The following is a 27,956-nucleotide window of genomic DNA, read 5'->3' on the forward strand; positions in this document are numbered from 1 at the left end:
TATTTTATGAAAAAATCAATTATTTAATTTTAAGGGACCAGATGGACAACCTGGTGTAAAGGGAGAGCCTGGAGAGCCTGGTCAAAAGGGTGATGCTGGAGCTCCCGGTCCACAAGGTCTATCGGGATCTCCTGGTCCTCATGTGAGTATTGGATCCCATGGAGATGGATTCTGCAGTTCACATTATTGTAACTAATTTGTTGTATGCAAAATAGTCCTCCTCAATTAGCTGATTAAATGAGCCTTCATACAGCAGTGTGTTACAGTATATAGATAATAATCTGCAACAATTAGGGTCACGTCTAGTTCTTACTTTTACAAACAAAAGCTGGACACAACAGTTTTGTACCATATGTCAAAACTGCAGGCACTGTATGTTGTTAAGCACAGATGGACTTTAGTAGCAGATGTTCATGTTCCGTTCCAGTGTTTGAAAAAACAAGAGACATGACATGAAAACTTGAAAACAAAAAATCTAATCAATCCTAATTCCTTCTATTTCCTTGAATAAATACTGGTGATGATGGATGTGGCACATTTTGTGGAAGCAGAATTTTATTTTATTCTGGAATTTGTCAGGATTATAATTGTTAACTATTAGACATCACTGAATGGTGCATGTTACTATTTTGCCTAAATAATTTCTCCAAACTTTAGTTACATTTAAGAAAACTGATATAGAAATGTGTTTAAAAGCTTGAAGGTGGCAACTGTTCTCCATTTTTAGATCATAAAAGGAATAGAAATTATTTTTCTTTAGGCATATTTTGTTGTCTGTAGTGTTCCAGCATTTCTTACTTTGTGTTTCAATCACTCTAGCCTCTACTTAGGCCTTGTGCGCACACTGCATTTTTTGCAGCGATTTTGCACATTTTTTGGGTGCAGTTTTGGTCTCAAAACTGCATGCATTTCCTTCCCCAGCAAAGTCTATGAGATTTCATTTTTGCTGTCCACACGTTGCAGCTTTGTTTTGGCTGCGTCTTTGTGGTAACCACAAAGATGCAGCATGTCAATTCTTTCTGCTCTTTTGCCAGCGTTTTTGAGCCCTTCAATAGATTTGATTTAAAAAATACACTGGGCAAAAGCGCTGTGAAAAACGCGGCAAGAAATGCATGCCAAGGAAGCATTTTTTTGGGATCAAAAATATGCATCTGTGGTCACCTCAAAGATGCAGCATGTGCACATAACCTTAAAGGGAAAGTCAGGTCGCCCATGCCCCTAGAACCACCAGCAGCTGTGTGTACCTATGTAAATTTCCTGCCTAAAAGTCCCTTTATTTAGTTAAGCTAGTTTCATTAGTTTAGTAAAGCGCCCGTCACATTTAACGACTTACCAGCGATCCCGAAAATGATGCGACCTGATAAGGATTGCTGGTAAGTTGCTGGGAGGTCGCTAATGAGATGTCACACAGTCAGACCTTACCATGGATGCAGTAATGATGAGCGACCTGTATAACGATGAGCGACCTGTATAGGAGGTCATTGTTAGGTGTCAAACACAGTGATGTGTCATGCCCAGCAGGACATCACCTTTGAAGAAAATGGTCCAGACCCTTCGGCAAAGACTAGTGATCTCACAGCAGGGGCCAGATCGCTGGTAGGTATCACACGTAACGAGATCGCTGGCAAGATCGTTACTACATCACAGAATCGGTGACGCAGCAACGATCTCGTTAGCGATCTCGTTGTGTGTGACGGGACCTTAAGATAAAAGCAGATATGAGGACAGAAGTGATATCTCAATTTCTTGAGAGCAATACAATCACAAGATAATAGTATTGCACATCAGAAGTAACATATACAGTGTGTCCACCCATATCCTGTCCACCGTGATTAACTTGAGAATGGTGGCAGCTATAGGCATAGAAGTGGTGTCTAGGTATAGTAAAGTAGCCATGCGCTATACAATGAAACCACCTATTGTGCCACCTGGATGAAAAAAACGGAGTTAGCATTTTTATCTTGAAAACAGAACGAGATAGAGAAAAAAAGTGAATTCAAAATTTGTAGGGCATCATCAATTCAATACGAATCAACACCTTGCATACATAAATGCTATGATATGAAACCCCTGACCCCCCCCCCAAACATTGAATGCTGGTCACGCATATGGCTCTCATTTAACTTTGACTTTGATCAAAGTGGCCACCGTCAGCTGCAATGTACATCTGGACTCTGGACAGCATACTGTATCTTGCTGCACATTGTGCAATATGGTAGGTCACACATTTGCACAAGCATCTCTGATACGTCGTCGTAGGTCCTGCAATGTTGGTGGAGGGGTCGCATACACCTGCTGTTGGATGTGACCTCACAGAAAGAAGTCCAATGGGGTCAGGTTAGGTGAGCGTGGAGGCCACTCCACGCAGCCACCATACCCAATGACTTTTAGGAAGGTCTGCATGAGGTACTGCATCACGTCCACAGCCTTGTGAGTTTTACATGTTCTAATCATAGCATTTCTGTATGCAAGGTGTCGATTCGTATTGAATTGATGATGCCCTACAACTTTGTAATTCACTTTTTTCTCTATCTCGTTCCGTTTTCAAGATAAAAATGCAAAAAAATCTGTTGTTTTCCACCAGGTGGCACTATAGGTGGTTTCATTGCGTAGCGCATGGCTACTTTACCATCCCTAGACATCACTCCTATGCCTATAGCTGCCGCCATTCTCAAGTTAATGGCGGTGGACAGGATATGGGTGAACACACTGTGTAGTGTTGGCCTTACATAGCCAGACATCTTCTTGCCAGATCCATTATATTCTATATTGCACAGTTAACGGTGCTTTACACGTTGCAACATCACTAGCGATGTCGCAAGCGAAATCACCCGCCCCCGTCGTTCCAGCGATATGTGGTGATCGCTGCCGTAGCGAACATTATCGCTACGGCAGCGTCATACGCACACACCTTGTCAGCATCGTCGCTGTGACCGCCGAACAATCCCTCCCTCAAGCGGGAGGTGCGTTCGGCGTCATAGCGATGTCACTGCGGCGTCACTAAGTTGCCGGCCAATAGAAGCGGAGATGAGCGGGACGTAACATCCCGCCCACCTCCTTCCTTCCGCATTGCCGGTGGACGCAGGTAAGGAGATGTTCGTCGTTCTTGTGGTGTCACACATAGCGATGTGTGATGCCGCAGGAATGATGAACAACATCGTACATGTGGCAGCAGCGATATTAAGGAAAGGAGCAATGTGTCAATGATCACCGTTTTTGAACGATTTTGCGATCATTGATCGTCGCTCCTTGGTGTCACACGCTGCGATGTCGCTACCGGCGCTGGATGTGCGTCACTAACGACGTGACCCCGAAAATATATCGGTAGCGATGTCGCAGCGTGTAAAGCGGCCTTTACTGTTTGTTTAATATGCTTTATAATATACTCTACTGTTGCTACTTGGTCTTCTAGTTCTGACTACACAATTGACATCACAAGTACACAAGACATCCCCTTACATGACCCCTCATATTTTATACTGGGCAGGTGATTGCTGCCACTGCTAATAGGCAACCACACATCTGCTGTCTGCCAATTTTGTTCTGATGCCATAATGTATTTTTACTGAGCATCTTATCTTGCACAGGTTAAATAAGCCTTATGCTATGTGCACACGTTGCGTACTGCCGTGACAAATATTCTGCAGCGATTTGGCAGCACATGTGCACTTCAAATCGCTGCAGAAACACTGTGTAAGGGATGCAGTGTGTCTGCAGAATAGATGCCGATTTCATGCGCTCTGGATGCTGCCTCTCCCAGAGACAGAGTGGGAGCAGCACCCAAAGCGCACAAAATAAGTGACATGTTGCTTGTTTGAGTGCAGCGATTTGGATCAAAATTTCAGTATGCAAATCGCTGCACTCTCAAACGCAACGTGCAGATGGATTATGCACAATCTTCATAGATTGTGCTGGGGACGCAGGATGCATGTGTTTACGCTGCAGTGCTATACGCAGCGTAAACGCATGAAATTAGGCAACGTGCGCACATAGCCTTAAACTGGTCTGATAAAATGGTTACTTTTTGCAAATGTTCTTAAAAATCCTTTACTTCTGAATCTTCACCTTACAGAGAACCTTTTGTTGTTCCCAAAAAAGGATATTTATAGACAACTTGTTAAAAAGTTATTGTGCCTTAATTTTCACAACAGCAAACTTCTTATTTATCTTAAAAAAATAACAATTTGTGATTGGACTGTTAAAAAGTAATTGCTTTGTGTCTTCCCAAACAGTAAACCTGCTGCTGCTCCCAAAAAAAGGATGCTTTTTGAAAGCTAGCTTAAAAAGCTTCCATTTTAAATTGCAGACCAAACAGCAAAGGATATCTCCATAAATCATGTAGCTGTTTGGCTTTTCCTACAGTAGATTACATTTGTGGTATTTGCATAAGAGATCTGTGTACTTCCAAGGGTAGCACATAGTATATATACTGTATTTCCATAAGAAAACATATGCTTGTGACATATACTGTAGATGCAGATTTATCAAGCTAAGGCCATTTAATGGTAAATTGAAAAAAAAAACTATACCTAAATTTATATGTTGTTTTAGGGACCTCATGGTGTGCCTGGACTAAAAGGTGGTAGAGGAACACAAGGGCCCCCTGTAAGTAGTACACATACATTGCTCCTGCTTATATTTGTTTTCTTCTTTTCATCATACCATCTTTAATACCTTATAACTTTTAAAGGGAGCAACAGGATTCCCTGGATCTGCTGGACGGGTTGGACCACCTGGTTCCCCTGTGAGTAAAATCCCAAGATATCTAAAGCAAAATCTATTTTATTATTTTAATAACATTTTATTGTTGCAAATTCAATGTAATGATTACTTTATGTATTGTATGTTCCTGTTTTTCTGTGCTACACACTGTATATTTATATATATTTTTAGGGAGCTGTTGGCCCTCCTGGCCCAATAGGTGAGCCAGGAAAGGATGGTCCACCCGGTCTACGTGGGGAGCCTGGAGCACATGGTAGAATTGGAGACAGAGGTCCTGCTGGCCCCGCTGGCAGTCCTGGTGATAAAGGAGATCCTGGAGATGATGGACAGCCGGTAAGTTAGAAAATTGTGCATGAAATCTTTACTATAATATGGTGATATAGTATTAATATGCTGGTATGAACTTAAATATATTTCTAGCGAGGACATTAGATTTGATAACATTTGTGCTATTTCCATACCTCTGCCTTATGTCTGGAGTTTACACTTAATTGTATAGTTTGATAATTATTGGATAGCTTACAGAATTTTTATCATTTGCATCTTTACAATTTTTAATGTAATACGTGGATATTAGAAATATGCATAAAAGTATGTGTTTTTATATTGTATTATAGTAATACCGAACATTTTTGATTGATTTTGTTCAGGGTCCCGATGGCCCTCCTGGTCCATCTGGAACAACTGGGCAGAGGGGTATAGTTGGCATGCCTGGCCAAAGGGGAGAAAGAGGCATGACTGGGCTTCCAGGACCAGCTGTGAGTATCATGACAAACGTTTTATGATTTATATTACTGCTTGAATGTGTGGGAGCTTGGTGAAGATTTCAGTATAAGAAGCCTTATGTCATCACCTATATAAAGTCTGCAAAGAGAAGGAAATCTGCAGTCTTGGGCAATTGTATACAATTAGCCATGATTCACTTTTACAGTTTTGTATTAAATTACGTTTCAATACTTCATATAGAATTATTTCACATTGATATGTGATTTATTTTGGGGTTTTATCCAGTATTTCACTTATGGCAAATCATCACACTTTTATTTATTGATCATGTGGGGACACGAAGGTCAGGAGGTGGTCTCGACCATTGGCCCAGCTGTCTTTAGAAAGAATGCACGAGACAGGGCTTATCCCAGTGAGTGCCCATACTCCTTCCTCATGGGAAGAACACTGCTCAGACTACACAGAGTGAGTGTACCACAGTCCTGTAAGACTTTTTTGGGCTATCAACAGTTAACAGGATATAGTACATTCCCAGAAAGAGCATGAGATGGTCCAAGTGACACAGTCTCACCCTTCCACTGGTTCGGTAGGGATTAGAACCTCTATGACTTCAGGGTATCCAGGGCACCCACTGAGAGGAGATAGCAGCAAGCTTAGAAAACTGACCGAGCACAGAGAGGTATGTGGCCAGGTGACAGGATAGTCTCCACCTGGGTTCTCCAAATGAATTTGTGGACTCAGTGTTGCATAGTGAAGCAGTTCTGTAGTCTACCAGCTGAGACTATGGTCCTTAGGCTGAAGTTCTCTAAAATCACACCAGTGACAGGAGCAGGTCCCTTTTTATATCTATTAGGTCCCATTTCAGGAAATTGTGCCATACATGTTTGGCAGGAGATAAACATGGCTGTTCCCACATTGCTCGATAGTTCAATTAGACTGCATAATTGTTCTCCAAATGATGCAGACTATTATACCACAGGGGGCTGATGCAATCTGCAATCAGCACAGATTCCACTATTTCGATGTCAAAAGGGGCATCGGAAAGTCTCACATGAAACAATGGTTCATTGTCGATTAACTAACTGAAAAGAGGAATAATATGTTTAGCATAATTAAGAATAGTTCATCCCACAAATGGCCAGATATTCCTCATTGACGCTGAGTCATCACATTCCTTATATATACTGTATATATACACACTTATTAAAAGCATTGTTTAGCACCATAAAGGACTTATATCATTCCCCCAACATACTAGCAATTCAAATGTAATGTTTTCCCAAAAAGATTGTATTAATATTTAATTGTGCTGAACCTAACAAAGTGAATGCTACTATTGTGATTGCAGTGTCCAGCAATGTGAAGCAGTGTTCAAGTATGGCAAATACTAAATCATGAATATATAGAATTACTTATACAGTACATATTCACCTATTTAAATACTAAGTAAAATACATTGGCATGCTTTGAGCCTTATACCAAAGGAGATGTGGACCTATTGGAATAAAAATTAATTAAGTACATTTAGGTTTTTTTGCATGTTATATGTATTTTACAACTGTTTTAATATTATATGTTTTAGGGATCTCCTGGAAAGCTAGGTCCTACTGGATCCACTGGAGAAAAAGGCCCATCTGGTCCTATTGGTCTGCCAGGTGCTAATGGTCCTGTTGGTGAACCAGGTGCAGAGGTAAATAACACTCTTTGTTTCCTAATAATTCCAGTCAATAAATGCATGTTGTATTTGAACTATAGAATCCTAAAAAGCAAACATAAAATTTGTCTATAGATTCTAAATCACCTGTTTACAGACTCTTACTGCATATCCATATGATTGAGGCATAGGCTCAGCTGTAAATACGTTGTCCTGATATTCAAGTAAATAACATAAATGCCAATGTCCTATCATATTGTTATCTGGCAACATTCTGTGAATTGATAGCAATCTATGATAGTACATATGCACTTTAGGCTTATTCTACAAGCATTAATTGGTCATGGAATATCAGATAAATACAAATAAATGTTGTTGTGACCGTATTTGTGCTACTAACATGCTAATATGAACTATTGTTAGGGTCCTCATGGAAATGATGGTGCGCCTGGACGAGATGGAGCTCTGGGAAAGCGGGTATGTGTTCTTGATGTTTACATGCACAAGCAGTTTTGTATCACTTTAAAATTTTATAAAAACATATAATAGGGAGGAGCCCGCTTACCCCATGTCAGCTGCTGGATTGCAATTTTCATCTGGCGGGACCTGCTCGTGATTCAGGGAGGAAGCACTCCAAAAACATGAAAAGCATACAAGGGCAAATACGGTGGTGATCGCCAAAAAACAGATAATTTAGATAAAATGTGTAGTCTTAATTAAGTCAAAATTAAAAATCCAGCCATAGTAGCAGTGACATCCCGGAGGATCAACCAGAGATTTTAGCTTATAATATAAGCATGAAGATTTATATTGAGGCATATTTTTAGATCTAATGTGTAATTTTATTAATGTTAGGGGGATCGAGGTGATCCAGGGCCAGAGGGTCTTGCTGGTGCTCAAGGTGCTCCAGGAACATCAGGACCAGTTGGTGCACCAGGAGAAGCTGGGCCAAGAGGTGAAGCAGTAAGTTATTGTATATATTTTTTATTAAAATGCTTTTGAATACTTTTATATCACTGTTAGTGTTGAGCCACGCCCCCTAGTGTTCGAGTTTGGTTCGGTTCGTCGAACGGCGGCTCGACGAACACCTTCGAACCCCATTTAAAACAATGGCAGGCAAACAGAAACACATAGAAACACATTATACATGTACACATACAGTTAATAAACATTGCCATTACACTTGCAGGTCCCTGCGACGCGTCCTGCACTCTGTCTCCCGCCGCTTTTCCTTCCGCTCATCGCTGCGTCCTCCCAGTAACCAGCACTGATGATAGGACCTTCCGTGACATCGTCATAGCATGTGACCACTCACGTGTCTATTATCTCATTGGCTACAGACTGGTCACATGGCCAGACGTCATGCTAGGTCCTGTCAGTGCATCTCTCCGCTACGCGGTGCTCGTTTGAGCATCTCCGTGTACCGGCAAGATGCTTGGGCACATTTTTGGCTCCCCGGCCGCCGGGAATCAGTTGATCGGAGCATCGTTGCTATAGTAACCCGCCTGTCAGATTACAATAGCAATGGTGCCAGCGGTGACGTCACCGCTTACAACCCGCAGCCTCTGCTCATTCACTGAGTGATTAGACTGCACGGGAGCAGCAGCATCTTCCTCCCATTCAGTGCTGTCTGATGTAGCAGAGCTACATGGGTTGAAGGAGAAAGAAGACAGAAGACCAGGATCGAGGAGCGGTGAGAGGGAGTAATAAACATGGAGTCTCTAAGTGTGTCTGTGTATTTCTATTAAAGTTTTTTTTTTCTGTGTGGTATATTTTTTTTTTAACCCTTTATTAGAGATTTTTAATGCCCGGGTCAAACTTGCCTGACATTAAGAATCTCTGGCTTAATACTAGCTAGTAAAACAAAGCTGGTATTAACCCATTATTACCCAGTGAGCCACCATCACCAGCGCTTCTATGAAAACGCCATTTTCTGGGGTGGCTACGGACTGCAATTTTCAGCAGAGGGGTCCAGAAAGCTCGGGCCAACCTGTGCTGCGGATTCCAATCCCCAGCTGCCTAGTTGTACCTGGCTGGACACAAAAATGGGGCGAAGCCCACATAATTTTTTTTTTAAATTATTGCATGAAATTCGTGAAATAATGAAAAAAAAAGGGTTTCCCTATATTTTTGGTTCTCACCCGGGTACAAATAGGCAGCTAGGGGTTGGGGGCAGCCCGTAGCTGCCTGCTGTACCTGGCTAGCATACAAAAATATGGCAAAGCCCACGTCATTGTTTGGGGGGCGAAAAACTCCTGCATACAGTCCTGGATGGAGTATGCTGACCCTTGTAGTTCTGCACCCCCTGTCTCTCCCTCCAGCATACAGTCCTGGATGCAGCATGCTGAATCTTGTAGTTCTGCAGTTGCTGTCTGCTCTCCTGCATATGTGCCGCCCCCACGCCAGCCGTCGGGCTGCTCGGATCTGGATCTACGGTATGGCTCGAGGGGTTCTCCGGACCCGGGGGTTGCGCCGACACTTCGGATAAAAAAGGGACGTATGTATACGGGATTTTCTGTAGATTGTCTGTGACGCCACCCACAGTGTGTGTTGAGATGTGGCACCACCGCTCCTGCTGTGGGGCTCCCGGGGGGCGATGTGATGTTAGCTGGATGTTAACCCCTCCATGGGTAGGGATGCATGCCCCGGGGCCCAGTGTTGTGCGGGATTGCAGGGACCAGTAAACTTACAGTTTGGTTGTCCTGGTGCTGGATGATGCTGTACTGGTGTGTGGAGTCATTGGTTGTCGTGGTGCTGGATGAGGTTGTACTGATGTGTGGAGTCACTGGTTGTCCTGGTGCTGAATGACGTTGCACTGATGTGTGGAGTCACTGGTTGTCGTGGTGCTGGATGAGGTTGCACTGATGTGTGGAGTCACTGGTTGTCCTGGTGCTGGATGAGGTTGCACTGATGTATGGAGTCACTGGTTATCCTGGTGCTGGATGAGGTTGCACTGATATGTGGAGTCACTGGTTGTCCTGGTGCTGGATGAGGCTGTACTGATGTGTGTAGTCATTGGTTGTCCTGGTGCTGGATGAGGCTGTACTGATATGTGGAGTCACTGGTTGTCCTGGTCCTGGATGAGGCTGTACTGATGTGTGGATTCACTGGTTGTCCTGGTGCTGGATGAGGTTGCACTGATGTGTGGAGTCAATCAACACAGAGTCCTTTTGTAAACCAAAGTGATGGTGGCCGGCTGCCGCAGTCTGGTGTATCTGGTCCCACACCCGGGCTAGTAGTCAATGTCTCTTTCCTCTGCACACTTTGTGTTGTGTGTTGGACTTCCTGGTGTGAAACACGGGAGTCCGCTCCCGGTCCTTTTGCTGGGAGCCTTGCCCGCTGACACTGACCCGTGGGATCTACTGGGCCCTGGCGGATGCCCTATCTCTCTCGGTGGGTGGTTGTCTCTTTTTGGGACTTAAGTTGGGACAGGACCTAAAATCCTGCCCTCAATTGGTTAATTATCTAGGCTGTTGGTGCCAGTCCTGGCTTCAGGGTCCAAGTACCCCCTTTGTGCACGGTTCTCTGGTGTCGGTACCGGCGGGCTACAACCCTGCCCCGGTCCACCTCGGATCTTCGGAAGCCGTCTTCCCGTCTCCTGCTGACACTGACTACTGTCTGCCGCCTAGCCAGTACACCGGGGCTCCAACCCCGACGCCTGTCAACTTGAACTTCAGACCTTGACTGGTCTGAACTCCACTTGAGCTACAGACTGAACTGACTGTTTTCCCACCCCAGGTTCTCTAGACCCCTAGGTGGGCATTCTCCATCCGCCTGGTCCCGTCCACTGGTGTGTGTGTCCTACTCTGAGGGGGGTGACTAGGGTTTCAGGTCGGCTGTATGTAACCTTGTGTGGGATTGGTGTTATGCGGGGCCTATGTGTGACTACCTGATGCTTCTGGGCATCACACATACACTAGTGGATGAAGTATCCTTGCAGTTCTGCTCCCCCTGCCTCTCCCTCCAGCATACAGTCCTGGATGGAGGATGCTGAGTCTTGTAGTTCTGCAGCTGCTGTCTCCTCTCCTCCATACAGACAGACAGCAGCTGCAGAACTACAAGGCTCAGCATACTCCATCCAGGACTGTATGCAGGAGTTTTTTGCCCCCCAAAAAATGAGTTGGGCTTCTTCGCCATATTTTTATATGCTAGCCAGGTACAGCAGGCATCTGCCCCCAACCCCCAGCTGCCTATTTGTACCCGGCTGGGAACCAAAAATATAGGGAAGCCCTTTTTTTAAAAAATTATTTCACGAATTTCATGAAATAATTAAAAAAAAAAGTGACGTGGAATTCACCTAATTTTTGTGTCCAGCCAGGTACAACTAGGCAGCTGGGTATTGGAATCCGCAGCGCAGGGTGCCCAAGCTTTCTGGGCACCCCTGCTCCGAATTGCAGTCTGCAGCCGCCCCAGAAAATGGCGCTTTCATAGAAGCACCATCTTCTGGCGCTGTATCCAACTCTTCCAGCTGCCCTGGTGATGGGTGGCTCATCGGGTAATAATGGGGTTAGGGCTAGCTGTATATTATCAACTGGTCCTAAGCTCAAAATTCATGGTGTCACGCCAATATTAGACATGGCCACCATGAATTTCTAGTACAGATAAAAAAAACACAACACACAGAAAAATATTTTTATTAGAAATAAAACATAACACAATTAATGACTCCATCTTTATTGAAATAAAGAACCCCCCCTCCGCAGTAATCCTGGGTCAAGGGTCCCGCGCCGTCCAATCTGGATCCAATATCATCTGATTGGTTTGCTGGAAGGCAAAGCGATCAGATGATGTGTCAGGTTCAAGGGCCTGAATCACATGACACATCAGCTAATTGTATAAACGGCTTTTATACAATCAGCTGATGCATCAGTGCAAAAAAAAACTACACACTTCTGTGCAGACTCCTGTCCGACAGCATCAGCTTATAGTTTAGCCAGCCGGGCGGTAAAAAGCCGGCCTCACCGCTCGACTTATAGTGTCAGCTAATTCCATCAGGTGACCACATCAGCTGATCATCGCCAGGTCTGAGAAACGAGAGAGAGAGAAGAGAGAGAGAGAAAAGAGAGAGAGAGAAAAGAGAGAGAGAGAGAAAAGAGAGAGAGAGAGAAAAGAGAGAGAGAAAAGAGAGAGAGAAAAGAGAGAGAGAGAGAAAAGAGAGAGAGAGAGAAAAGAGAGAGAGAAGAGAGAAAAGAGAGAGAAAAGAGAGAGAAAAGAGAGAGAAAAGAGAAAAGAGAAAGAAAAGAGAGAGAGGACATTCAGAGTCCAAATTGTGCCCCCAACTCCCCGTAACCCTGATCCCCTCCCACCACACTTACTGTATTTCTCTTGCTTTGGCAATACTAATTGTATTTTGGTCCTGCCTATAAAGCTTATTTGAATTTGAATTTGAGAGAGAGGAGAGAAGAGAGAGAAGAGAGAGGAGAGAGAGGATGGAGAGAGAAGAGAGAGAGGAGAGAGATAGAGAAGATAGAGAGACAGAAGAGAGAGAAGATAGAGAGGAGAGAGAGAGGAGAGAGAGAGAGAGAGGAGAGAGAGGAAAGAGAGAGGAGAGAGGAGAGAGAGAAGAGAGAGGAGAGAGAGGAGGGAGAGAATAGAGAGGAGAGAGAGAAAAGAGATAGAGAAGATAGAGAGACAGAAGAGAGAGAAGATAGAGAGAGGAAAGAGAGAGGAGAGAGAGAAGAGAGAGGAGAGAGAGAGGAGAGAGAGGAGAGAGAGAGGAGAGAGAGAGGAGAGAGAGAAGAGAGAGGAGAGAGAGAGAGGAGAGAGAGAGGAGAGAGAGAGGAGAGAGAGAGAAGACAGAGAGAGGAGAGAGAGAGAATGAAGAGAGAGAGAAGAGAGAGAAGAGAGGAGAGAGAGAGAGAGGAGAGAGAGAGAAGAGAGAGAAGAGAGGAGAGCAGAGAGGATAGAGAGAGAGGAGAGAGATAAGAGAGAGAGAAGAGAGAGTAGAGAGGAAAGCGGAGAGAGAGAAGAGAGAGAGAGAGGAGAGAAGAGAGAGGGAAGAGAGAGAGAAGAGAGAGAGAGACACGCAGGCACTACCGCCCCCATCCTCATCACTGCACACACAAGCACTACCACACTCATCATCATCCTGGCACACACGCAGGAACTACGACACTCATCATCATCACCGCACACACATGCACTACCGCCCCCATCATCATCCCCGCACACACAAGCACTACCACACTCATCATCATCCTGGCACACACGCAGGCACTACCACACTCATCATCATCACCGCACACACCCCGGCCCTACCGCCCCATCATCATCCTCGCACACACCCTGACACTACCGCCCCCATCATTATCATCCTCGCACACAAGCAGGCACTACGACACTCATCATCATCACCGCACACACATGCACTACCACACTCATCATCATCATCCTCGCACACATGCAGGCACTACAACCCCCATCATCATCCTCGCACACACGCAGGCACTACGGCACTCATCATCATCGCACACACGCAGACACTACTGCACACATCACCTTCCCCGCACACATGCAGGCACTACCTGAGTGAAGTCCCCGCTGACAGCGCGGCTCACTTCAGCTGCTGCGTGGATCTGACATAGAGCACTCCTGTTCTACGGTGCTCCTGTCAGCTTCATGTAGCAGAGCTGGGTGCGTCGTGGGACCTCTGTGGATTACATCGGACCTGGAGGGGTATTTGGAGATTTAATAAAATGGTGAAAGAGGGTTTTTTTTGTCTTTTATTCCAAATAAAGGATTTTTCGTTGTGTGTGTTTATTTACTTTCACTTACAGGTTAAACGTGGAAGGTATCTCGGGGAGATGCCTGCCATGATTAACTCCTTATTACCCCGATTGCCACCGCACTAGGGCAATTCGGGATGAGTTGGGTAGAGTCCTGAGACTGTCACATCTAATGGATGCGGCAATTCTGGGCAGCTGCTGGGTGATATTGTTAGGGTGGTGGGCTCCCCATAACGTGGTGCTCCCCTTCCTGACAATACCAGCCTCCAGCCGGGTGGCTTTATCCTGGCTGGTATCAAAATTGGGGGGAACCGCAGTTTTTTTATTATTATTTATTTATTTTACTGCACGATATAGACCCGCCTGCCGGCGGCTGTGATTGTTTGCAGTGAGACAGCTGTCACTCATCGTGGGGGCGTGTCTAACTGCAACCAATCATGGGCGCTGGTGGACGGGGAAAGCAGGGAATACCAGATTGAATAATGAAGCGGCAGCCATTTTCAAAAGAGGAAAAGCCGCCGGAGCTTTGTGACAGCCGTGCAGCGCCGGGCCCGTGATCGGTGAGTAGGAAAGAGAGAGGGATTGTGCTGGGGATACAGGACGCATGCAAATACACAATGTGCGCACATAGCCTTACTGTGAAAAGCCACGCTTTTGGTGATCGAACCGTTATCGAACCTAACTCGAACTGCCGAACTTGAAGCAAATCGTTCGAGTTTGTCGAACGACTCAAACACCGCTCAAAATCACTCGAATTTGAAATTGGCGAACGTTCGAATCGAACATCGCTCAACTCTAATCACTGTACGCTTTCTTAACCTAATCTTTTTTTGTTCTTGCAATTATTTTTTAGGGTTCTCGTGGACCAATGGGTCCCCCTGGAAGAGCTGGAAAACGTGGCTTACCGGTATATCTGATGGATGATTTTAATTAATTTTTTGGCAACTCTGATATGTTTTGGTGTTGTTGATCAACATGAGGGCTACTATTGATTAGCAACTAGTATCTTGGTATTCTTGGCCGGTACAACTGAGGTGTTTAGACAGATGTTACAGACCCTAGTGTCACATTATGGTCTCCATGGGAGATCTTTTAATTCAACGCTCATACACTGTACAATGAATCACTACAAATTTGGGTAGTATGTCGAGGTCAAGCCCATTTATTACATAGATGATAGTAAGCTAATAGATGCATATTGTAACACTGCCCATGTGGCATTTTCTCCATTTCCTGGATAATGCTCACATGGCTTATGAGCCTATACTTACTGGTTGCATTAACTTTGCTACCTAGACATGTTAGGGCACCAGTTTGTTGACATGGAGTCAAGCTCCCCACTGCTGTAATTGAGACTTTACTGGCTGGCTTCCTTCATACCAGTCTGTATATATAATAGACAAAGTACATGACACTATAGAGGTCATACACATTACACTTGTCTTTGTTGTACTACATTAGCTCAATTACTTTGGAGGTTAGTTTTTAGCAAGTGTTATTCCCTAGATCTATTGGTTGAAACTGTGAAAGTTGCTATGAAATATATTGCCAATCTGGGAAGCTTTTCGGGTGAAACTAGGGCAAACCTTAGCGCAAGCCTAAGACCTATCTTTATGATTTTTATTATACTCTGCTTGCATACTTGCGTGCTAGCTTGTGGTCCATTACTGGATATGTTATGTGATTTGTTCCTGTGATTTACTTGTGATGTTATTTAATCTTTACAACATTTGATTTTGCTAAAGCAAATGTTGATTTGTTCTGTCTCATAAAAGGGACCACAAGGACCTCAAGGTGATAAAGGAGATAATGGCGAACGTGGAGAAAGAGGACAGAAGGGTCATAGAGGTTTCACTGGTTTACAAGGTCTTCCTGGTCCTCCTGTAAGTATTATATATACACTATTATATATCATAGTATGCTAAATATGCTGGTAATGTTTCAGGAAAAAAAACAAAATAAATATTACACTTATTACTCCATATTTCTTGCATCTTCACACATTTGTTGGGAGATTGACTAGTTACAAATGTAGCAGCTGGCCATTTGATTATCACTGTTTCTGCCGTCAGGTTTTCTTTTTCAACTTTATTGATATTTTCATTTTGCAAGAATAATAAAACATACAGAAATTATTGATAAGTAAAGTAAGATTCACTTCAAAGTTTACAATAGAGAATCAAATGACAAAGTATGATAATCACACAACTTCCCATCTATTTCATCACACAAGTCGTGTTAAAGTGTAACCGTCATTTTAATTTTAATTAAATAAATCAGTGAAAATAAGAAACTTTGTAATATATGTTATCAGAAAAATCTGCCACTTTTTCTTCCTGGATTGATTTTTATTTCTCCAAACTCTCAATTTTTGGGTAAAATCTGTATTCAGTGAAGAAACATTTCCACAGTACGGAGCTATAAGATATAACTATCTCAGCACATGAAAATTTTATTTAAACACACCCAATTGTGGAAATTATTATTATTCTAAGGTCTGTTAATTAAAATCAACTTTTATTTGTGGGGAAAAACCCCTTTACTGCCATGGTAATGTGAATGGTGTTGTTCAAAACTGCAGCTTGTCACTCATATCATTGCAAAAAATAAAAAATGATGGTTCTTCAAAGAAGGGGATTAAAAACCAAACAGCAACACTTATAATTGTCTCCCACAGCACAGGGTAATATCTGCATTTTTTAAATTTAGTCCTTGCTCATAAAATGCTCATCCTAAAATCCTTATTATAAACTCATTTTTATGTGGATTTTCAAAGTAAAACATCCTCAGCAGCAGTTAAAGATCTATTTTAGTTAGAGATCTATTTTAGAATGTAAGCAGTTTGCATTGTGAAGTTTGATGACAGATCCACTTTTATCTCTTAGAAAATCCTTTTAATTTGTATTCTCAAATAAATGGACTTCCATGAAAATAATTCTATGCTTAGTTAATCAAGATAACCAAAAGTTGAAAATTGCATGGGACTGTGTATGTAAACTAAATATATGTGAATAGGGCATGACTTTTTCTTTATCTCATTGTAAATAGGGTAATCCCAATATTGACAGATGTTTGCTTTCAAAGTGAATAAACCTAATCCAATAAACATCAAGTATTGCACAAAAATCCCCATGAAACTCCATAGCTGTTTTAATGGGCAGACATTTTATTTGATACAAAATGCATTGTTTTTGTAAACACAATATGTAAATCTTATATCTGGCATTTCTGACGTGTCTGATCTTTTTTTTGTAGGGTCCAATTGGTGAACAAGGAGCTACTGGACTTCCTGGCCCTTTTGGTCCCAGAGTAAGATCTTTCCTCTTATTGATTCACCTTCTTTTTCTTTATTTAAAGGAATTTGCTACCAAACCAATTTTACCTCTAGCTAATCCCGACATCTTTATTCATATGTAGGGACCTCCGGGTCCAGTTGGGCCTCCTGGTAGAGATGGTAATCAAGGATCAACTGGACCAGTTGGACCTCCTGGTGTTAGAGGAACTGTTGGAGAAGCTGGCCCAGAGGTAATAATAAAACAAAAAAATAGTACACAAAGATTGCATTAAGGAAAGTGTATGTAATTATATATTATTACATGTTAACAATTACTTTGCTTAGGGTCCTCCTGGTGACCCTGGTCTACCTGGTCCCCCTGGTCCTCCAGGACTTCTCACTGCTGCCCTGGATGATTTAATAGGTGGCTATGATGACACTATGCCAGTTCCACTTCCAGAATTTACTGAGGATGAAGCTGGTGGCGATGCTAAAAAGAATGACCCAGGGGTTCAAGCAACTCTGAAATCACTCAGTAGTCAAATTGAAACAATGCGCAGTCCTGATGGCTCCAAAAAGAATCCAGCTCGTACATGTGATGATTTAAAACTTTGTCATCCCACAAAAAAAAGCGGTAAGAATCACAAAACATTAAAAAGCCATAGTACTGTTTGGTTAGGTTTTGAAATGCATTAATTTGTAGAGACTTGTTCTGTTAATTGGAAAGTAGGTAAAAGGGAACTTTTGAAGCCCCTATTCCATTTTAGTTTATTTGTATACATCATAATGAAGTTTAACAACAATATTAATTTACTCTGTTACATTATGTAAAACAAAACAATATTTGTATATGAAATCTTTTAAAAATGCTCATATGTGTAGATATTTCTCTTACATACTCAATATTGCTTCCTGGGGTTTATTTATTCCCTATCAGAATGTCTATTTAATATGTGAAGTGCTGGTGGCCACATACTCATGGCACAAATTCACTTGTGCACAAGTGGCTCGATAATCTCAGCCATAAAAAAGGCTAGCCAATAAGAAGGAGGTATCAGAGACATAAGAACCTGAATGGCTCTTTAAAATAAGCCTGATAGTAACCACCTCTTGACAGGACAGTGCACTAAGGAGAGACTTTGGGAGCCATTGTTAGAGTTGGCTTGGAGGAGCCCGCTCAGTATTGCCCACTGGATAGTCATAGTGGCTGCCATGCGGCACCAAATTCAAGAAAACTGAGAGGACTAGATATGCTAAGGGATAGGCTTATACAATTTTTTTTTAAGTTACTAAACAAGTTCAAGCATAATGAAACTCTTTTTGAATAACGCAAGAATAGTTTTAAGTTTACATTGCATCAACCAAGCATTTAGAATTAGACATTGTGTACTGCAAGTAAGGGGTACTTTGCACACTACGACATCGCAGGTGCGATGTCGGTGAGGTCAAATCGAAAGTGACGCACATGTCGACATCGGAGTGTGTAAATCGTTTTTACTACGATTAGCGAGCGCAAAAGTGTCGAAATCATATGATCGGTGTATCGTCGGTCATTTCCATAATTTCGGAAGGACCGATGTTACGATGTTGTTCCTTGTTCCTGCGGCAGCACACATCGCTGTGTGTGAAGCCGCAGGTGCGAGGAACATCACCTTACCAGCGTTCTGGCTACAATGAGAAAGGAAGGAGGTGGGTGGGATGTTTACGTCCCGCTCATCTCTGCCTCCCTCCTTTTATTGGCCGCCTGCCGTGTGACGTCGCTGTGACGCCGCACAACCCGCTCCCTTAGGAAGGAGGCGGTTCGCCGGCCAGAGCGACGTCGCAGGGCAGGTAAGTGCATGTGAAGCTGGCGTAGCGATAATGTTCGCTACGGCAGCTATCACAAGATATCGCAGCTGCGATGGGGGCAGGGACTATCGCGCTCGGCATCGCTACCATCGGCTTGCGATGTCGTAGTGTGCAAAGTACCCCTAAAAGTTATCTTGTAATGAAATAAAAATTAAACCATTATTGTAAATTCATGTATCAGGAACTGGGAGCAAAATAACCCAATTGGGTCTTATTCGATAGCAGAAGAATAGGATTCTAGAAGGGTACTTGCTCAGCTGGTGAAGTTGTGTATTACATAATTTCAAGAGTTTTCGTTTAAACGGCTGCTACAGATCCACAGGTCACCAGGCCAGGAATCAGTCAAAATAAAATAGGGAAGAAAATTAATTTTCATCAGGATATAACCACCAGGTGGTTATATCCATCGGAAATAGTGTGGCAACTTTGAAACGCATCAATATTATAAACAACATTAATGCAGCTCTTGTATAACCTGGACATATCTCATCAAACACCACCAGCAGCACATAAAAAATTACTTTCTCCTCCATATTGTAAATTCATATCAGATGCGAGGTTAGGATGTTGAAGAATGTCACTCAGGATGACTCAGAAGGAAGTAGAAAATATTTTCTTAACACTCTCAATCTTTCTGGAGTGATAAAGAGAGGACTATCCCCCCCCCAAAAAATGTGTCTTTTTCCTCCTCAGTTCATATCCGTAGATCAATCGCCTCACCAGATTATTTTCTTGAACACAGTTTCTACTTACCTGAATTACGCTGACGCACAAAAGCGTAACAATTTTGAACTTTAGAATTTCAGTCTCCATATCTCACCATCCATTAAAGCTTCGAATGTGAGACTACACATTATAAAGACAATCATCTTGGCTTCTAATACATAAATTTGACTTGCAACTAATTAGCATATGATTAGTTATCAGTGCCAATGTAGTGACTCAGGTTTCTCTGTCCCCGACACTCTCTGTTGGTTGGGTCCCCGTAGCATGGAGCGTTTGGGGCCCAACTGTCCCTTTTGGAGCAGCGGAGAAGGTGAGGTGACTGCTTCTGGTCTCGCTGGCTCTGGCGAGGATGCTGCCTGGTCGAGGATGGACTCTGGGGTCTGGGACGGTGCAGCACAGTCGCTGGACCTCCGCCTCTAGCCTCTCCACAGTCCAGGGTATGGCTGCGCGACTGGGTCGCCCACGCTCGCGGGCTGGAGGGGCAGACATCTTCACCATTTACAGGTCTGCTAACCCCCGTCATCTCCCTGCACCTCCATCTTGCTAATCCCCCTCGGTCATTTCTCACCACTCTCGCGGACACTGGGGCACACTGGGAGTTTCCGGGTCAGGTCACTTCCGACCGCGCTCTTTGGACTCATGGGAGGGGCTTCTATTCACATGCTTTTGCAGTTTCGCACTCTTTTGGGCACAGTGATGGTGCAGCCAATTTTTCAGCATTAAAGATGGCGACAGTTTTATACAAACAATCCATTAAATACAGTTCTTAAGGCACACGTCACCCGTGTTAACGGGCATTGTCTGTATCCTGTTCGTGACGCCAAATAAAGGAAAGTTGTGTCGCCCAGGGAATGAGGTACTCGGTCCCGGGCAGAATATTCAGTAAAGGATGTCACTTCTGTGGCCATTGCCCAGTTCTGGGCCCTGGGCCCCTTTTGTAAGAAGGGATATTTACAGGGGTGATAAGAGTTATTGTCAAGTGACCCCACCTGCGGGTTGCGGTTAAGGATGGAGAACCGCCGCTGCTGAATGTGGGTACTCCCAGGGCTGGTGGTGATTGCAGCAATGGTATTAGGCCCCCCACAGGTAGGGCCGTGCCTGAGAGATGCAACGGGGGTAATAACGAAGATCACACCAGGTTGTCTTTAACAGTCTCTACTCACTTGGACCAAGGGGTTGCTGGTTCAGGTCCCAGGAGTATTAGTGCCAATGTAGTGACCCAGGATGCTCTGTCCCCGGCACTCTCTGTTGGTTGTGTCCCCGTAGCGTGGAGCGTTTGGGGCCCGACTGTTCCTTTTAGGGTACAGTCTCCTCCATACGGTGGGCAGTGCGGACCCTGTGGGGAGGTAAGTGTCCGAACCCCGATCCTAGTTTACTGCTAATGCCCCTGGATTATTTGGTTCGGTGAAGTCCGTGAAGGTGTCCTCACTGGGTAGGTATTTACCAAGCTGTTTGAAACTGACGCCTGATCTAGGGCCCTGTGCCCCATTCATGTTCCGGTCCCAGTGGTATCTCCGGTAACCGTCCTGGGGACCTCTCTCCTGTACCCCCGGGGTCACCATTACACGGACCCAGCTCAGGCACGTCTGCACACCTCTTCTGTGTGCTACACTCTCTCCACAGACTGACTGACTGACTTCTGGCCCCTCCTACCAGGCTGGCTAATCCCAGGGACTCATTCCCATGGTGACCATTCCCTTACATGGTTAACCCTCTATGCCCGGTGTGGAGTGGAAAACTAGGATTTTGATTGTATTTTAGTGGTATTGGCACCGTTAGGCGGGCTTTGCACACTACGACATCGCAGGTGCGATGTCGGTGGGGTCAAATTGAAAGTGATGCACATCCGGCATCGCATGCGACATCGCAGTGTGTAAAGCCTAGATGATACGATTAACGAGCGCAAAAGCGTCGTAATCATATCATCGGTGCAGCGTCGGCGTAATCCACAATAACGCTGACGCGACGGTCCGATGTTGTTCCTCGCTCCTGTGGCAGCACACATCGCTGTGTATGAAGTCGCAGGAGCGAGGAACATCTCCTTCCGGCGTCACCGCGGCTTCCGTAGGTTATGCGGAAGGAAGGAGGTGGGCGGGATGTTTACATCCTGCTCATCTCCGCCCCTCCGCTCCTATTGGCCGCCTGGAGGTGGGTCGCCGGCCAGAGCGACGGTCGCAGGGCAGGTGAGTGCATGTGAAGCCGGCGTAGCGATAATTTTCGCTACGCCAGCTTTCACAAGATATTGTACCTGTGACGGGGGCGGGGACTATCGCGTGCGACATCGCAGCATCGGCTTGCGATGTCGCAACATGCAAAGCTCGCCTTACTCCAGGTCCCAGGGGGTAGGTCCTCCATCCTCAAGAGTATGTGTGACGCCCTGGACTAGCCAGGTAGTCACAGGTAGTCCCTTACACAAACACCTTCCCCTAAAAAGGTACCAGCAGCTAACCTTAAAACCCTGAGTCACCCCTCTCAGATTCTGATGTCCACACCCGTGGGGCAAAGTCAGGCGGTTGGCCACGCCCACCGAGGAGTTTGGATGGCCTGAGGCGGGAAAAACAGTAGAGTCGAGTTTTGGAGGTGAAAGGGAGAGGAAAGGAGAGGAGTAGGGAGAGAGTTAGGAGGAGAAGACGTCTGTCAGGGATCTGGGTCGGAGCCCGGATACCCTGTGGCCAGGAGGCAGACAGTGGTGGCCGCCTGCAAGAGCTCGGATTACAGCCGGTGGAACCATAAGAGACCGGGACTGGGTAGTAGCCCACCAGTACCGAACCGGGGAACCGATTGGAAACCGGAGCACCAGGAGAGGTACTCAGACCCAGTACGAGGCCCAGAAGCCACTGGACTGAGTCGAATTCACTGATTGGGGTCTGGAGTTTAGGTCCTTTCCCACCCAAGACCTGACTGAAGACAACAGCCCAACCAGAGGGATAGAAAGCCACCGCCCAGGCATTGAGATCCCACGGGCCAGCATCTGTGGGCAAATGGGCTCTACCGGCACACACAAAGCTGGGGAGCAGACTACCGTTGCTCAGGCATAGGAGTCACCATTCTACCAAAAGTGAGGTGCAGGAAAAAGGCGGAAACCACCAACCTGAAAAGGGGAGAAGCGCAGCCGGCTGCGGGCACCGTCCACCATCTTGTTTGGTTTACCAGAGACTCCAGTGTGTCTGTAATAGTGAGTACAGCAGTGCCCTCGGGCCGCGCACCACACCGCAATGACACACCAGCATGCATCCCCCTCCCCAGCCACAGTACCCTCGGGCCCCGGGACCATCACCCCCTACCCACGGAGGGGTCAACACCAAGCTGCGCAACACCATCCCCGGGAGCCTAGTCAATGGCAGCGGTGCGGTCCATCCATTCACCACAACCCGTGGGTGGCGTCACGAACTTAACCCCCAAAACAACCGCGGCCTCGGGCGTGGGCCTCCCCACTGAACACCACCCCTCACATAGCGCCAGCATCCCTTCAGAGCGACGTGACCCCCCCCCGGGTCCAGGAGGAGCTCGAGCCACCCACCAACGAGCACAGATCCGAGCAGCTCGGCAGCCGGCCGAGCCCCAGGGCGGTACACATCGGCTTCTTCTGGCATCACGTACAGAATTGAACCCATCCACCTACCTGTGGAAGTGTGCCTTGAAGTTACAGTCAGCGTTGCCCGCCATCTTGTCACTGTTCTGTGGTGTGAAGTTTCCCGCCAAAGCCGTCTTCTCCAAGAAAAGAGTGGGAGAGTGAATCCCCGCCTCCTGGGAACAGAGCGGTGCAGAAAGAAAGCAGAGTTCTCCGAAAAGACCAAGGGGGAGCTGGTGAATCGGGTGCTGCTGATGACCACGGGAGAAGAGAGGGATGTTGGCATCCCCGGAGCAGAGCGGCGCCCGTCGCTGGAGCGGTGGGACCCAGAAGGAGCAGAGGTGGAGTAGCCTTTTAGGACAGGGACCATGGCCCGGGTGAGCTCCCCGCCGGAACCGCTGCTTGGTTAGAGCAGGAGCTGGGCCGATTCTGCGTGAAAGTGAGAGCGCAAAGCTTACAAGTGCTCGACTGGAAAGCAGAGGTCCGAAGGATGGTCGCGGTGGTGTGGGCCCGGGAGCAGAGGCTCACAGCTGCAGTGCAGCACCAAGACAAGGCCACGCAGACCCCCGTGGCGTCCCTCCTCGGTTGGGAGCTGGAGCCCGTCAGCCCAGCTCATAGAAGAAGAGGTACCAGCTACTCTGCCCCCGCCGCCGTTCCCGGTAGCGGCCTACAGCCCTTGAACCTACTGTACGTGGAAGGGGAGCCCGATTGATCAACCGACAGTTGGCCAGTATGGTCCCCTGTGGTGGTAGCCGCCACAAAGTTGCAAGTTTTACCAGTTTTAAATGTTTTAAGGACCCGCTGCTATGAAAACACGTGTTCCTTTGTTGAACGTCTCCATGTTCCCAGGAGATACCATCCGGTACGCCGGGTGAAAGGAGATGGACCCTGCCCGACTTGTTGAACGCCACCGGGGTCAAAGCCTCAGTGGGCGCCATCAGGGGTTGGAGCCCCTGGTGGAGGACGGCAGGGAGTTGTGAGGAGCGAGGACAGTTCCCATGAGTAGAGTCTGGCTTACCGTACCCGCACCACAGGTAGTGGGAGATGGGGTCCTTTTTGGACGGTGCCACTGTGAGTGAAATGGCATTGGGGAGCCCCGTGCTGCCCTGGGGTGGACAGGGGAAAGTGGCTGGAGGAGGCTGCATCAGCAGCGGAGTTTACCCTTTTGTAAATAATTCTGGACCGGCCTGCCCCGTCTCACAGCCTCCGGAGAGGCAGATTGGAGGATGGGCCTGCAGGAAAGTGATGGCCGAGGCCCCGTCACCAATACAACCGGTGGTGATCCTCCGGGTCCAGGGGTCCCCTGGACGTAGGGCCCTAGAGAGACAGCCAGGTGTGGAACTCTGTACCCGTCCCGTAAAGCAAAACCTGGGCCCGTTCCTGGACTGGGGTAGAGGGGTGCTGCCCGTTTCTTAGGGGTAGCATCAAGGTTCAGGTTGCTTGGGTGGGCAACTGGAAGGACCTGGTCCCGTTACCGTTATTAATAAAAATGTTTTACAGTTTGCAACGATTAAAGAACGTGCCTCCCGTAAGGGAAGATCCAGAAATATGCTTAAATTGTACAAAAGTTATTATAAATGTAAAAATGATTTATCTTTTTCAGTTTAAAGCAACAAAATAAACTGGTGGTGGACGGGCAGCCCACGGACGGTCTGCATTAAACCAAGGGGGAATGTGATGCCCTGGACTAGCCAGGTAGTCACAGGTAGTCCCTTACACAAATACCTTCCCCTAAAAAGGTACCAGCAGCCAACCTTAAAACCCTGAGTCACCCCTCTCAGGTTCTGATGTCCACACCCGGGGCGGAGCCAGGCATTTGGCCATGCCCACCGAGGAGTTCGGATGGCCTGAGGCGGGAAAAACAGTAGAGTCGAGTTTTGGAGGTGAAAGGGAGAGGAAAGGAGAGGAGTAGGGAGAGATTTAGGAGGAGAAGACATCTGTCAGGGATCTGGGTCGGAGCCCGGATACCCTGTGGCCAGGAGGCAGACAGTGGTGGCCGCCTGCAGGAGCTGGGATTACAGCCGGTGGAACCGTAAGAGACCGGGACTGGGTAGTAGCCCGCCGGTACCGAACCGGGGAACCGATTGGAAACCGGAGCACCAGGAGGGGTACTCAGACCCAGTACGAGGCCCAGAAGCCACTGGACCGAGTCGAATTCACTGATTGGGGTCTGGACTTTAGGTCCTTTCCCACCCAAGACCCGACTGAAGACAACAGTCCAACCAAAGGAATAGAAACCCACCACCCAGGCATCGAGATCCCACGGGCCAGCGTCTGCGGGCAAACAGGCTCTACTGGCAGACACAAAGCTGGGGAGCGGACTACCGTTGCTCAGGCATAGGAGTCACCATTCTACCAAAAGTGAGGTTCAGGAGAAAGGCGGAAACCACCAACCTGAAAAGGGGAGAAGCGCAGCCGGCTGCGGGCACCGTCCACCATCTTGTTTGGTTTACCAGAGACTCCAGTGTGTCTGTAATAGTGAGTACAGCAGTGCCCTCGGGCCGCGCACCGCACCGCACCGCACCAACACGCCAGCACGCATCCCCCTCCCCAGCCACAGCACCCTTGGGCCCCGAGACCATCACCCCCTACCCACGGAGGGGTCAACACCAAGCTGCGCAACACCGTCTCCAGGAGCCCAGTCAACGGCAGCGGTGGTGTCCATCCATTCACCACAACCCGTGGGTGGCATCACGAACTTAACCCCCAAAACAACCTCGGCCTCGGACGTGGACCTCCCCACCGAACACCACCCCTCATGTAGCGCCAGCATCCCTTCAGAGCGACGTGACCCCCCCCAGGTCCGGGAGGAGCTCGAGCCACCCACTGACGAGCACGAATCCATGCGGCTCGGCAGCCGGCCAAGCCCCGGGACGGTACATATGCTGTTCCCTGTAGTGCCCTGCAACTGTGTACACATTTTTTGGTAGCTGTATTTTAAAACTCACACCTGTTTGGTTAAAAAATATTAGAGTCAACAGCTTGGCTCATCACAAGATCTATGAGTTCTGGAGTGACAAACATGGCAGTGAAGGTGATGATTCAAAATAGTGAAGGTGATGATTCAAAATAGTAAGATCACAAATGATGCACATTACCCAAGTCTAGAATTATGGCCCAAAAAAAGGTGAAAAAGCTTCGACTTCAATATCATCACAAGAAGCGTCGGCTCAAGTTTGCAAAAGAGTTTGAAAAGTAGACAGTGGAAGATTGGAAACCAGTGATTTGAAGCCGTGAGACCAAAGTCAATAGACTAAGCTCTGATGGATATACAGTAAATGGGTCTGGAAAAAACAAGGGAAAAAGGGGCTATTAGATCGAGAAATTGAAAGAACTGTCAATTTCAGTGAAGGAAGCCTGATGATATGGGGTTGTTTCCCAGTGAAAGGTATTGAATGCTTGACCAGGATCGATAATAGTCTTAATGCTGAACTGTGTGTGAGTATCCTACAAGATGAGTTACTTCGTTCACTTGAGTACTATGAGTATGAAAAGGAAGTGTTCCAGCTGGACAACAATCTAAAGCATATGTCAAGATTGACGAAGAAGTGGTTCAATGACAATGAAGTAGAAATGCTGGATTTTCTCCCAAAGTTCTGAGATCTCAACCCAATTGAGTTGTGGGTAGAGTTGAAGAAAAATCTGTATACATACCAAAATGTTTTGACAAGAATGCACTAACTTTGGGAACAATAAAAAGAGCCATGGGATCAGATTTTGGTAAATACATTCTTGAATCTGTTAGAGAGCATGCCCAGAAGGATTTAGGCAGTGTTGAAAGCCAAAGGTGGATTTACAAAATATTAACAACATAATTAAAATTTATAATTAGATATTTGTGCATCAAATGAAGGTAGTTTCATTTTCAAAATGAGAAATGGAGCCTGAAATTCAAAAGTTCAAAATATTGTTATCCTTTTGGTCATCAGTGCACATTCATGGCACCTACTTGCTGTAGGCCTCGGACTCTTACTGATTCAATGGTAAAAGACACAAGAAGTTCACTGATAAATCTAGGGTAAGTTTCATTGATACAGCAGCTGGTGACAGACAATTACTACCTTTCTCACAGTTAGGGCATAGTCACAGGGCCATATGACTTATCCGAGGATTGCATCATAATGCTCGGCCTGCTCAGCAGCTCTCCTAACCAAGCATGACAGCTGCATAGAAATACCTGCTGAAATGCTCTGGTCAGGAGAGCCGCTGACCAGTTCGAGCATTGCAATGTGATTCTCGGACGAGTCATGCTGCTGTGTGACTTTTACTTTTCATCAAAGACTCATTTACCTTCTTGGCTCTTTATGTCTTTGACTACTAAAATTCCAGCTCTCCAAACTGCCCATTCTAGGTCCACTCACAGCTCAGTACAAGTCAGTACACCTCTTCCTTCCAGCAACTAAGTCAGGTCTGTCTCACCTGGGCTCTATTGCCGTAAGCCCTTTTGCAGCCTGCATTCACTCTTTAGTAGCTGTGAGTCTCTTTACCAAGAAGGATTCTGAATTCTATTGTTAAATGTTTTAACACTGTCGATATGATTATGCATCACTATGATTACAGTGATGCCAAATCTATACAATTTTGTTAGCACTATTGTAATAAAAAATACTTTTCATAAATGCCTCATTCCTAGACCCATAACATATTTCATTGTCCATCTACAGAATTGAGGATTTATGATCTGTGAGACCAGTTGTAGTTTACCTAAAA

The 27,956-nt window shown here is 46.0% G+C and overlaps 1 protein-coding gene across 1 annotated transcript in view; it reads left to right on the forward strand.

Moving 5' to 3' along the window:
• Positions 1–27,956, forward strand: part of COL5A2 (collagen type V alpha 2 chain) — a 384,888-nt gene that overhangs the window by 347,872 nt on the left and 9,060 nt on the right. Inside the window, exons 39-51 of the mRNA XM_075317769.1 lie at positions 35–142; positions 4,552–4,605; positions 4,691–4,744; positions 4,894–5,055; positions 5,373–5,480; positions 7,031–7,138; positions 7,526–7,579; positions 7,958–8,065; positions 14,681–14,734; positions 15,603–15,710; positions 17,083–17,136; positions 17,245–17,352; positions 17,447–17,735. Coding sequence (XP_075173884.1) covers positions 35–142; positions 4,552–4,605; positions 4,691–4,744; positions 4,894–5,055; positions 5,373–5,480; positions 7,031–7,138; positions 7,526–7,579; positions 7,958–8,065; positions 14,681–14,734; positions 15,603–15,710; positions 17,083–17,136; positions 17,245–17,352; positions 17,447–17,735 — 1,369 coding nt within the window. The remainder of the gene's footprint in view (positions 1–34; positions 143–4,551; positions 4,606–4,690; positions 4,745–4,893; positions 5,056–5,372; positions 5,481–7,030; positions 7,139–7,525; positions 7,580–7,957; positions 8,066–14,680; positions 14,735–15,602; positions 15,711–17,082; positions 17,137–17,244; positions 17,353–17,446; positions 17,736–27,956) is intronic.

This window comes from Anomaloglossus baeobatrachus, chromosome 7, assembly GCF_048569485.1.
Source record: "Anomaloglossus baeobatrachus isolate aAnoBae1 chromosome 7, aAnoBae1.hap1, whole genome shotgun sequence".
Lineage (NCBI taxonomy): Eukaryota > Metazoa > Chordata > Amphibia > Anura > Aromobatidae > Anomaloglossus > Anomaloglossus baeobatrachus.